Source organism: Juglans microcarpa x Juglans regia, chromosome 3D (genome assembly GCF_004785595.1).
Source record: "Juglans microcarpa x Juglans regia isolate MS1-56 chromosome 3D, Jm3101_v1.0, whole genome shotgun sequence".
Lineage (NCBI taxonomy): Eukaryota > Viridiplantae > Streptophyta > Magnoliopsida > Fagales > Juglandaceae > Juglans > Juglans microcarpa x Juglans regia.
Window position 1 is genome coordinate 21,205,957 of NC_054598.1, and position 13,478 is coordinate 21,219,434.

Genomic DNA, 13,478 nt, shown 5'->3' on the forward strand with positions numbered 1-13,478 from the left:
ATGCCAAGCATAGAAAACCCTCCTTGGAATCATTGACTTGTTCAAATTCAAGTTCAAAGCAAGAAGTTTTCAAATAACTTTCAGCTTTTACATAATGCATATGCAGCAAGTTTTCAAGATATGATCTTACAAACTTCAACTTGCTGCATGTGGACTTAGTAGCGGTACTTGGTGGAGTAGTCCTTTGGTGCAATCACCAAACCACGACCCTTCCTCGCGCCACGGTACACCGTCTCCACGATGTCGATGAACTCTTGCTTGTCCTTCATAGCCCAGTTAATCTTGTTGTTGTTTCCAGTGCCAAGGTCAATCATAATGTGCTTGTTTCGGAAGAAAAACATGATTGTGGATGGGTCATACAGCTCGTACATTGTGTTGAAATCAGGCACCTCGGTGATATCCACAAGATAGATTACAGCAAAGTTCTTAAGTGTCTCAGCAACAGATGCTAGCACTTCATCCATCTAAAATCCAACACAAATAAATTGGACCGTAATCAGACATTAATCGAGGACAAAGACAGCCTTCACAACAAAATAAACGAGAAACAGGATCATTTACTCATCCAGAAAATACAGCTCTGATAATCACAGAGAAAAGGAGCACGGGATAATGATTCAAAGAATAAATTTTCCATTTAGGCATTTGGAAGTGAGAGAGTCATCAAAGAATTATAAAACTCCTATTTTGTATTGTAAGGGCCCTGCCTTAGTGTTCCACATCATAAAAAAACCATCTATTTTGTATCAAATCAAATGACACCTCCTAAAAGATTATACAAGTGTTCTTACTTTTACGCCAAAGGCCAGTAACCTGATTGGCATAACTCCCAACCTCCAAAATGGAGGTCTGGAGTTCGAAACTCCCTCCCCCAAATGAAAAAAAAAAAAAAAAGTGTTCTTACTTTTACCGATAATAATAATAATAATAAAAGATTATATTAGTGTTGCTTGCCTAGTCATTTAACCCCGCAGTACCTGACAGCATGTGTTTAGTACTACTGTGGTGCCCTCAGAACTAATGGACTTTTTAGTGTTTTGTATTTCAAAATGAGTTGCCAACCCAAATTCGTGCTCTATTTTCTATCAAGCCAAAAAAGTCTGCGTCTCTCTTTTAGAGGGCATCAGGCCAGATCATCTAAAGAAAAGCCCTCTAAATAAAGCATATGGGCTCAATATATAACTCTAGAACACAACTGTTAAAGCCAATTAAATTGGGGGTTGGCTGTATCAAGTCATATTTCAACCAAAAAGATCCATTCATATAATGTGATCGAATTCTATACCGGCAGACGGCTGTCATCCTGTTACAATCCTCAACCTTACTGCTGGTTTAGGACGGACTCCACACCATGTCCCACCAATGCATGCAAATGAAGATTTGCCGTGACAGCAGTTCCCAACTTCCACTAGCCACCAAATTAACCTCAAAAGCATATTGTTTGTACAAGGTATGTTGACAGGCATGGTGGCATGTGAAAAAATTAACAGTTCAAACGATCTAAAGCAAAACAAAACTTGCAGAGGCAGAATAAAGAATGCGTTTAGCAAAGGGAAAAAGTTTAAAGCCTTTTTATGCAAAGACTAGACACAAAACACTGATCTTAGATTAGCAATCTTTCCTATTAACCAATAATGGAAGTTCTTTTAAACAAACATAATGACAAATAAACTCTAGCAATTAAAAAAATTGAAAAAGCATGAATATTAGCATTGTTGAGCAAAGAAGCATCACAATAACGATGAGACAAACCAAAAACATAAACAACAAGAACAAGTCCTCCATTGCCTGCAATACCCACTAACCTAGAGATTACAAAAATTTATAGCAAAGCCGCAGTCACACTGGGTAAATACAAATTTCAGTTCTTTTGTTCTACAATACCGTGGGTATACTAGTAATATCTGTGTTATGTAAGAATTAGGGTTTCTGAGTTCGTAATTAGTGAAATACGATAGATGAATTTCATCTAGACGTTCCCCACCTTCTACCAAACCCCAAATTCTCTCTCTCTCTCTCTCTCTGTCTCTCTCTGTTTGGGTAATGGAATCAGCGAAAATTGATTGGAAGAGAATGGAGTCCCTACTTGTAGAGGACGAGCTCTACGAGCGCATAAACGCACCCAATTGGGTCGATTTCTTTGGCTCCCGAAAACTCTGTGGACGCCAAGGCCTGGTTTTGCAAACCCAGTAAGCTCTCCTGCTCACCATGTAACCATTTTCTCCTCAAATTTTCCCGAACAAAGATAAGATTTGTTTCAAAAGTTTTGCACTTTAACACAAAATTACAGGAAAGGGCAAAAAGCTCTCTTCGTGTTTATGGTAGTGTCACATACATTTCAGAAACATAGCTGGTAATTTTAGCTCAGAACAGAAATGTTTATCATATCATCTTACCGATCAGGAAAAAAAATCATCTAGTAACAAAAAAAATTTAGGGCTAAACTCAAAATTTCGAATAACCGTTTGACATGAAATAGATCGCAAAAAAACTTCGAGAGAAGGATAGGAACCTGCATGCAGGTCTCGTCCCAGTCATGACCGAAACGGATGACGACGAGTCGCTCTTCCTCGGCTAGGATGGCCTGATCTACAGCCCATCCGGAGTGCAGGTGCGGCAGCAGGTACGACATCCCACCTTGTTCTTGTTCTTGTTTTTCAATTAAGACAAAAAAAATGAAGACGAGGAGTTAAATAGTAGCAGCGGGCAAACTGCAAAGGCAATTGATGTGTGGTGCGTCGCTCCCACGCATTCGCGTTTAGGATTGCAAACGAATTTCCTTTCAATAGCCTATTGAGTTGAACGTCAAAAGGGTGAGGCTAGGCGCCGGACGTCCTGAATAAGTAATTTAAGCCCTCCAATCAAATTTTGACACGTAAACATTCTATGACAAAAATAATAAAACCGCACTGCAGATAAGCAAATTAATTGAGCAGCACTACACTTCTCAAAAAAAACAAAAAAAAAAAAAAAAGTCTAGAATACACTTTCCAAACAGCACATTTCATTTTTTTATTTCATATATTTTTTTAATCATCATAAATATTTAAAAAAAAAATTCATAACATCATTAAAAAATATTTTCTTAATCATTAAGAAAAAAAAAAAACTCATTCGAAACACTTTTTGGGTCTCAAATTCGGGACGTTTAGCATTTCTCAATTAATTTCTCTTTTTCTTTCTTCTCTTTCTTTTTCGGTTGTGCTCTCTAAACTTAAGTAGAGTTTAGAAAATGAAATGAGATGGTATAATTTTAGATAAAAATTAAAAATTAAATAAAATATTGTTAGAATATTATTTTTAATATTATTATTATTTTAGAATTTAAAAAAATTAAATTGTTTATTATATTTGATTTAAGAATTTATGAAAATTATAATGATAAGATAAGATGAAATAAGTTGAGATGATTTTGGTATTGAAATTTAATATTATCTCGTCTCTCTTCCCTGCAAGCCATGAGTATTCAACGAAAAAATAGAAAGAAAAGACTCACAATTCTTTGGGCACCATTAGGTGCAAAGGTGGTTTTTTTTTTAAGAAGAGGACAGTATCCCAATTTTATTGATAGCTCTCACTTATGGTGGAGGAAAACCGTGGTTACATCCAGATGCATGTGGGTTACAGATTTCTAACAAAAAAACCAAAACCCAAGCATAAAAAAATTAAACGAACCAACCATTATACAAGACAGTCAATAATGTTCATAAAGAAGAAAATTACAATACCAAGATAAATTGAAAAGGGTGAAACGAAAGGCACCTGCAAGAGGAAAACATCAACACATAATGTCAACTCAGATAAAACAAATAAAACTTACCAGTGGAAACCTACTTGATTCGTAGGTAGGGAAGACCAATTTTGTCCATACGTAGAAGAAGACCTTGGAGGTGACCGGCCAAATTCTCACTATTAATGGTCCAATCCATATTTAAATCCTCAGCTCCTTGCTTGGCTAAAAAATCCGCCTACCCTCACGAAAAACATAGGTCAAACGATACTCCAAGCAGCCCAAGAGACCCTGCAACTCTTCCCAAAAATCCTCTAAATATCAAATATTACAAACTCCTTTTGTAATCATGTTAACAAGTAATTTAGAATCTGTCTCAATCTCAACCCTACCAAAACCTAATTGACAGCACCTTTGAACCCCTTCTAATAAGCTTATCAATTCAACAAAATTATTAGACCTCTCACCCAAGAATGCAGAATAAGCTGCATGCAATCTACCACAACTATCACGAATCACCCCCCAGCACCTGCTGGCCCAGGATTCCCTAAGCTACTACTGTCCGAGTTCAGCTTCATCCAACCTTGGGGAGGCCGGATCCACCTAACCACACTAACTTGCCTTCGTTTGCGAAATAATCTGTAAAATAGCAGCATCATGGGAAGAGATCCTAGAAATTTTCATGACTAAATAAATAATCCTGCGAATCCAAAGTTTAATCACATGCCAAACCGACTGAACTGACTCTACCTTATCCTCAAACTGAGCCTTACAACGCCTATCCCAAAGCTTCCAAGAGACAATAGGTGCAAAGGTGGTTTGGATTGGGCCTCGTTGATTAAGGAGTTGAGGTTGAGTGGAAGTTATCTAGTAGTGGGCTGAGTTATTTGGATTGGCCCAGTAGCAGTTGATTATTTTCTCTAAGATTTGTTAAGTATTATTTATGTTATGCTGTTGAAAGTTCAATAAGTGGTCTGGGTAGTTAGTCGAGGCTTTGCAAATCAACCTAAAAATCCTATCAAGATCATTTTGTTATTCTTAATTATTTCGTTAGTAATGGTCCTTGCGTCTAGGTGATTGTTAGTAGTGGTCCTAAATTCTAGCTGATGTTTAGCAGGCAATTATGTTTCAGTTGCATTTATTCAGTGCATTATCAATGAAATGAATCGAGTTGATTCTGGGAGAAACTTTGTGGAGGATTTTGGTTTCCTCGAAGCAACCAATTGTTCTATCATCTCTACTATTATTACTTTACATTTAACAGTGGTATTAGAGACAGGTTGTCCACATGACTGAAGGTGGAGCTGGTACATGTTACTCACAACTTGCTGAGTCTCTTGTCGGAGTTAAACAAACATAGGGGATCTAGCAACAAAACTAGGCATTACTGTAGCAATTGGTGGATGGATTGGCTCAACAGCATCAAGTAGTGGTTTATAATGTTGAAGCTTTAGTGTGCATCATTGGGAGGAAATCTAAGGAAAACACAAATGGGCAAAGAATGGTCAATCTATTATATGAAGAGCATGTGACACTTCAAACACGTTCCATCCGTTTGGATAACCCAATTAAAAGATTTCGTTTCACTTTTTGATGTTTCTGTTGAAACTAGGGGTGCAACAGGTCCAGTTTGGTCCCGTTTTGGACAAAATTTGAGACCAAACTGGTATGCACTGGTTTTGCATTTTCAAAAATAAATTCAGCACCGATTAACCCCCTTAATCAATACTTTCAGTTTTATTGGTTCTGGTTCTGCTCAGTCAAATTTTCCAGTTTTAATATACTATTATATATTATATATATTATATATTATATAATATATAATAGTATATTATAGTATATAATACTATAGTGATAATATATTGTAGTATTTTATAATATATATATTATAATTGTATTATAGACTATAGTGATATATTATAATATATAATATAGTGATATATTATAGTATATTTTAATATATAGTGATATAATATTAGTATAATTATTAATACACACTATATAGTATTAGTATAACTATTAATACAATAGACTATAGTGATATAAGATTTTAAAATTTAATATTATATTAATTAGTAATTTATCATATAATACAAAACTATTTTATATATAATTATATATTATATATAAAAAGTAGATACAATATAAAAAATTATAATATATATATGAACCATTCCGGTTTAGTCTGATTCAGTTTTAGAAAAGGAAAAATCAGAACAGGACCCATTTTTTAAGAAAAATAAAACTGGTATCAGACCCAGTAACGAAAAAAAAGAAGCAGAGGTTTTGTTCTTTCAACAGAGCAAAAGAATACCAAGAACAAAATAAGAAGACGGAAGAAAGAATTATATTTTTGGGGCAATGTTTATGTTTTGATGATCAAGGAAGATGATAACCTTGAGAACTGAAGTTTTCACTTTGCTCACCTTCAAAAGTTTAGGAAAAATGCTTAGTTCAGTCACCCGGTGTAAGCGCCGCAAAAGCGGCTGCTGATGTGGCAAACATGACGAAACGCACTGTTTTGAATTGTTTTTCATTCTTCCAAGCTTTCCCGCATCCTCATTTTCTGTGACTTTTCAGACCAAACTTGTTTCCCTCTCTGTGATTTTTCTTTCTAGTCAACTTCCCTCCCCTCTGCTCCTCATGAGAGTCCTCTTTCTTTGTCCCCTCGAAGCCACGTCTCTCCCCTCAAAGCTGCCGCTTACGACCTCCCTTAGTGTCGAGATTGAAAGTCTGAGACCATCCATATGACTGAAGCCTTCGATTCCTCCTTCACTCAGGCACATCTCCTATTGAAGGTAGCAATCCCTTCGTCATCCTCCCTTCGTCTTCATCTTCTGGGAAGAGCCCCTTCCCCTTCATCCTGATCTTCATCTTCTGGGAAGAGCCCCTTCCCCTTCATCCCGAAAAACCCTAACTTTCAAATTTTTGGCACGCAGCTTCATTTTTGACATCTATTACCACAAATCCAAGGTCTTATTTAAATAGGTATAGTTTCTATTAAAATTCCATAATTTCCTTTTAGGATTTTTTTATCTACGAAATGTGTGATTTTTTTTTTAATCTACAAACTGTTAGGGTTTTTTAGGTTCGTTCTCTTTGTATTACTGAATGATATTTTCATTCTTTGGTTTGAAGGTGTGGTAGATATCTATTTTCTTTCTATTACCAAGAAACGTGAAGATCTTTTTTTTCCTTTATGTTGTAATCAAAATGGCAATTTATGTTATTTTTCGACTGATTTCTAGTACCCAAAATTCTTCTTCAAAGTTGACCCATTGTGGAGGGAGATGAAAAGGAAAAAGAAGAAAAGAAGAGGGAGTTGTGAACAATCCACAGAGATTTTTCCTATGATAGACTGTGAAAAATATTAAGGTTTAATTTAAGGAAAGATTATAATATAGGACTTACAACATTGAACATGTAATGTGTAACACTGCTGTTAATAAATGAGATGGATAGTGGAAATGGCTATAAATAACAATGCTTCCTTCGAGGGAAAGCGCCTCCAGAAAGTTTAGATGAGAAATAGGGTTTTTTGATAAATGTTTTCAGATCCTCTATTAGGTTACATGTTCCAACATAAAAGGACTCTCTACTGTGCCATAGGGGCCTTGCATACGGACTCAAAATAAAAATAGACTGACCCAGGCGCATGACCTTTTACACAGACTCAAAATAAGTAAATTAATAAGCAATAACATAAAAGGCCCATTAGCACCCAGCCCCGTTGGCTAATTGATGCCCAATGACCCAAACTCCTAACAATACTAAAGCCCCATTGCAAATAAACAACCCAGCCCATCGTCTATTGAGAACAAGTCAATGAGAATGTACTTCTGTCTCTGACACACTTCAATTCTTCTTCTGTCGATCACTTCCGTAGCTTAGGGTTCTACTTCCATCTTCACACCGTCACTCATTTCTCTGCCGTGTGCTCCTCTTAGTTGGCTAGCGTTGTTACACATCTCCCCCGTTCAGAACACCTTGTCCGCAAGGTGGAGGAAGTCGTCTTTGAGCTTCGAGTACCATTCCCATGTTGCGTCCACCGTAGTCTGTCCTTGCCACTCAACCAAAAGCTTCGCCCAAGCTTGGTTGCCGGTCATAGACATGCACCGGTTTAAGACCTCTTCCGGTTCGGCCTTGACCACTCATTCTCCGTCTACTGGTGGTAACGGGGTAAGGCAATGATTTGGTTTCCTAGCTTCTTTTTTAATTGAGATGCATGGAATGTGGGGTGGATTCTTGAAAATGATGGTAGATCTAATTTGTAAGCCACCTGACCTATTTTCTGTGTGATGCGAAAAGGCCCAAAAAATCGAGGGGCTAGCTTGAGGCTGCACCGCTGAGCCACCGTGCTTTGCATGTAAGTACGGAGCCACAGGTATACTTCTTCACCCACATTAAACTGTTGTTCCTTGCGTCTGAGATCTGAGTACCTTTTCATTCGGTTCTGTGCATTGATAATGTTGTGTTTTAGCATTTGTGAAATCTGGTCCCGAGTCTTTAGAGTAGTGTCTATAGCTTCTGCATGTGCTGTTCCGGCACATAATTTAGTAGTCGAGGAGGTGGTTGTCCGTATAGAGCCTCATAGGGAGTTGTTTTGGTGGATGAGTGTTGGGTTGAGTTATACCACCATTCCACGAGGGGAATCCATCTCGCCCAATCTTTGGGCCTGTCCCCACTGAAACAACGGAGGTAATTCTCCATCGTCTTGTTTACGGCCTCCAACTATCCATCCGTTTGTGGGTGGTACGTTGTGCTTAGAGAGAGTTGAACACCCTGCAAAGAGAAAATCTCTTGCCAAAACTGGCTTGTAAAGTTGCTGTGACAGTCAGAGACAATGGACTGTGGTAGCCCGTGAAGTTTGAAAATATGCTTAAAAATGAGATGAGCAATATCCATAACTGTATATGGGTGTTTGATAGGGATGAAATGGCCGTATTTGGTCAGCCTATCGACCATTACCCACAAAGCATTGAATCCTTGGGAGTTAGGCAAACCCTCCACAAAATCCATGGTTATATGAGACCATGATTGAGTCGGCACGAGTAGTGGCTGTAGTAGCCCACTAGGTAGGGTGTTGTCTACCGTAACTCGTTGGCACACGTCACTGTTTCGAATAAATGCCTTAACATCCTTCTTAAGGCCTTCCCAATAAAAATCCCTCTATATTCGATGGATGGTCTTATCATAACCTGAATGACCTCCCCACGGACTGCTGTGCAACAGTTCTAGTAGCCTGTTTTTGAATTCCTCATGCTTGGGGACATACAACCTGTTTTTGTACAGCAAGAAACCCACCCTCATGGTGTACTTAGGGCCCAGCTTGCCCTCCAAGAATGACTGCTTTAGGTTCTGGACCTATGCATCACCTTTACACGCTGCCTTCAAATCATCAATCCATTGCACATTAGGGAACCAAATCAGCATTAGTTCAGCCTTCCCTTCCATATCATTTCTTAATAGGGCATCGGTCATTCTATTCTCCACCCCCTTTTTATATTCCACCATGAAGTCATAACCCAACAGCTTGGTAATCCACCGTTGTTGCATTGGGGTGCCCACCTTTTGGTTCAAAAGGTGCTTGAGACTCTGCTGGTTAGTGCACACCACAAAGGCTTGCCCTAATAGATAATGTCGCCACTTAAGAACGGATGAGATAAGGGCAAACAACTCCTTCTCATAGGTGTACATCATAAGGGCCCTCCCTTTTAATGCTTAGCTGAAAAAAGCTAAAGGTTTACCCTACTGCATTAAAACAGCCCCAATGGCGTTGCCCAAGGCATCACACTCAATAGTAAATGACCTTGAGAAATCCGAAAGTATTAAAATCGGAGGTTGGGTGACTGCCTCCTTGAGCTTGTGAAAGGCCAACCGTGCCTCCTCACTCCACTTGCAAGCATCTTTTTTCAACATTTGGGTTAAGGGAGAGGCAATCCCCCCATATCCTTTTATAAACCGTTGGTAGTAACCCATTAGACCCAAGAAACCCCTCAAGCCCTTAAGTGAGTTGGGTAGAGGCCAATCTTTCATGGCTAGTAGCTTATCGGGATCTGCTCGTACTCCTTCTGCTGAGATTAGGTGGCCCAAATAGCGTACTTCCTTGCACCCAAAGTGGCATTTGGATCTCTTGGTGTACAACTTATGTTGCTGCAGAATGTCAATGGTCACTTGGAGGTGCCGTACATGATCCTCCACTGTTTTGCTGCACACAAGTATATCATAAAAAAAAACAAGTATGAATTTCCTCAAGTAGGGCCTTAATACCTCGTTCATGAGGCTTTGGAAAGTGGATGATGCGTTAGTTAGCCCAAAGAGCATAACTAAGAATTCATAGTGGCCCTCATGCGTCCTAAATGCTGTCTTGGGTACATCTTCTGGTTTGACCAAAATTTGGTGGTAGCCCAACCTTAAATCTAGCTTGGAAATTTTTTTAGCTTCATACAATTCATCCATAAGCTCTTCCACTACTGGAATAAGATATTTATCCTTGATAGTGGCCTTATTTAGGCCCCGAAAGTCGACACATAGCCTCCATGTACCATCTGCCTTACGTACCAGCAGCACCGGGGATGAGTAGGGACTTTGACTAGGCCGTATAACCCCTGTAGAGAGGAGTTCCTGCACTATTTTTTCGATCTCTTCCTTTTGGTAGTATAGGTAATAGTATGGCCTTAGGGAAATTGGTTTGGTTCCGGGTAGTAAGTTTATGGCATGGTCATGAGTTTGGGATGGGGGTAGTCCCTTAGGTTTTGAAAACACATCGGTGAACTGTTGTCACAGTGGCTGCACCACTGCTGGAACTTCCTCTACAGTTGTTGAGCTGGTGGTTTTAACCCTTTCCATCACTTGTAACATGATGCCTTTTTTTTTTCCCAGCCCATCGGGCCTCTTAAAAGTTGCTTCCTCTATCATTTTAGCCCCTGCTAGTCCATGGATGGATACCGACCTTCCTTGGTACTTAAATTGCGTCACCAACTTCTCAAAGTTCCATAAAATTGACCTTAAGTCTCTTAGCCATTTAATTCCCAACACCATGTTGCAGCCCACCAAGACTAGAACATGGACATCCACTGGGAAAACAGTTCCCTGGATTAACACCTCGACCCCATTGCATTTGCCCTCACTAGGAAGCAATTCACCATTGGCCACTCTCACCTGCACCCTCTCGTTGGTGTGAAGAGGAAGTTTATTTTTATTTATCACAGTTGGGCCCAAAAAATTGTGAGTTGACCCTGTATCCACCAAGATAGTAATCCACTGGTTGCCAATTTTTCCTTTCACACGCATGGTTCTTGGGCTGTGAGACCCGGTGAGTGAATGGAGTGAAATTTCTGGGCTGTTTTGGGTTTCAACCAGGTCGGGTGGGGTTGTTTCCTCACTTGGGACATCATCACACAACCTATCCTCACAAGTAGCCATTGCCAAATCAACTTCTAGCAACACATCTTCTAATATGTACAGCTTAGGCCTTTCGCACTTGTGCCCTAGGTGTCATTTTGAATCACAATAATAGCATAGTCCCTTCTCCATTCTCTCTTGCATTTGCTGTTGGTTGATTTTTTGTATGGGAAATGATGGTTTTAAAAAGGTTTTATTGACATATGGTGGGTTTTTTGGATGGAAAAAAGGTGGCTGGTTGGGAGTTTGAGGATGCCTGGGCCTGGGGAGTAGTTATGGCTAAATCTGGTTGGGTTTTTCTTAATGATGTTGTTTCTTTCTTCTTGGATTTTGGCTAAACTGTAGGCTGAGGTTCAGTCAGGTGGGTTGAACATTTTCATAATCAACGGATGTCATTGCTTAGTCCACTAACAAAACAATTGAGTTTGTAGTGATCTGTCAATGCTTTTAATCTGTTAGCTAAGGTTTCAAAACTTGCTTTATAGGACTACAGTTCCATTTTGTCTCCATCTTGTTAAGGCCTTCATGGGGTCATCGTACATACTAAGGCCAAATCTTATTAATAATGCCTTAATAAATGTCTCCCAATCTAGAATTTGTCCATATTCTTTTATTCCTTGGAACCAAGTGAAGGCCTTACCCTGCATGTGAAATGAGACAAGTCTAAGTTTGTGTTGTGGTAGTGTATTATGGAAAGAAAAAAATTGATGCACCTTGTAAATTCAACTTGCAGGATCCTCTCCATGAAATACTGGAAAATCAAGTTTGATGGTGTGAGCTTGAACCTCGCCATGTGGCCGATGTGGGTCAGACTCCTCCTGATTCTGGACACCGGAAGAAGAGTCTTCACAGCTATTTTGTTACTGCATTTCAACATTCAGATTGCTAGCTTTTGTATAACTGGCTCAAGCTGCCTTTCTATGGTTGTTACCTCTGTTCCCAGCCCTTCAATTTTTATTTTTTATTTTTTTATAGCATTAAGACCTTCTTGTAATTGATTCATTCTTGTGCCTTCAGCCATGTTTGTAATATTTTGAGCAATAGAGAATTGGTATCTCTGCTACTGTTAATAAATGAGATGGATAGTGGAAATGGATAGGAAAATAGCAATGCTTCCTTCAAGGGAAAGTGGCTCCAGAAAGTTTAGATGAGAAATAGGGTTTTTTGATAAATGTTTTTAGATCCTTTATCAGGTTACAGATTCCAACATAAAAAGGCTCTCTACTAGGCCACAGGGGCTTTACATACGGACTCAAAATAAAAATAGACTGACCCAGGCGCATAGCCTTTTACACAGACTCAAAACAAGTAAATCAATAAGCAATAACATAGAGGGCCCATTAGCACCCAGCCCCGCTTGCTAATTGAAGCCCAATGACCCAAACTCATAACAATACTAAAGCCCCATTGCAAATAAACAACCCAGCCCATCGTCTATTGAGAACAAGTCAATGAGAATGTACTTCCGTCTCTGACTCAAACACAGAACACACACTTCACTTTTTCTTCTTCTGTCAGCCACCTTTGTAGCTTAGGGTTCTACTTCCATCTTCACACCGCCATGCCTTTCTCCGCCGTGTGCTCCTCTTAGTTGGTCGACATTGTTATAAAATGTTGTATATATGTGAATTTTACCATCTGATTCTAGCAGAGAGAGTCTCAATTCTCGTAAAGAAATAGATGGAATAAAATATTAGCATAGGACTTTAAGTGAAACTGTGTCTGGTATAACTAGTATTATCATTCTCTTAGTTTGTCTATGATATAGGATCCCAGAAGGTGATAGATAGTCTTTCACATATGGACTACATTTCACGTTCTAGTTTGGACCACTGGTTTCTATTCCTGTGTTGAAATTATGGTCTCTGTGTGCAAATACATGAACCAATTAATTGTGCAGTTGGGACCACTGTTGCCTCTTTCTATTTTTTTCTTCATTTATTTTCTTTTTTCATTAGCCCACATTTTTCTCCCACTATCTTTATCAAGTTTTTAGTTTAGAAAAGAACTCTTATGGTAAGGCATTAAATAATAGGACACCCTACTGAGTTGGGATCATAAAGAAGATCCAGAACATTAAGTTTAGGGACAGGAGCCAGAGCTACTGTGCTTTGAAGGTATTGAAAAACCAAGATAGCTTGTTTATTGGTGGTAGTTGGTGCCTGCCGTTCATTTGATCACTTAAACTAGAGCATAAAAGGATGTCTTGTCATGCCATAATGACCTCGCAATATTTAGGTTTGTTTAATGGTTGACATTTTGGATATAGATCCAGAGTCTTCTTACCTGATTTAGTATAAGATGATAAATGCATTTGTGCATCAAATGCTACGATCTCAAATGT

At 38.8% G+C, this 13,478-nt stretch overlaps 1 protein-coding gene across 1 annotated transcript; it reads right to left on the reverse strand.

Moving 5' to 3' along the window:
* On the reverse strand, positions 1-2,682 carry LOC121256186 (thioredoxin-like protein YLS8). Its single transcript, XM_041156856.1, has 2 exons — positions 2,513-2,682; positions 1-464 (listed from the first exon to the last, which is right to left on the reverse strand). Exons 1-2 carry the CDS (start codon positions 2,630-2,632, stop codon positions 156-158), a joined length of 429 nt encoding a protein of 142 aa, XP_041012790.1. The 5' UTR covers positions 2,633-2,682; the 3' UTR covers positions 1-155.
* Between the last annotated feature and the right edge of the window lie 10,796 nt (positions 2,683-13,478).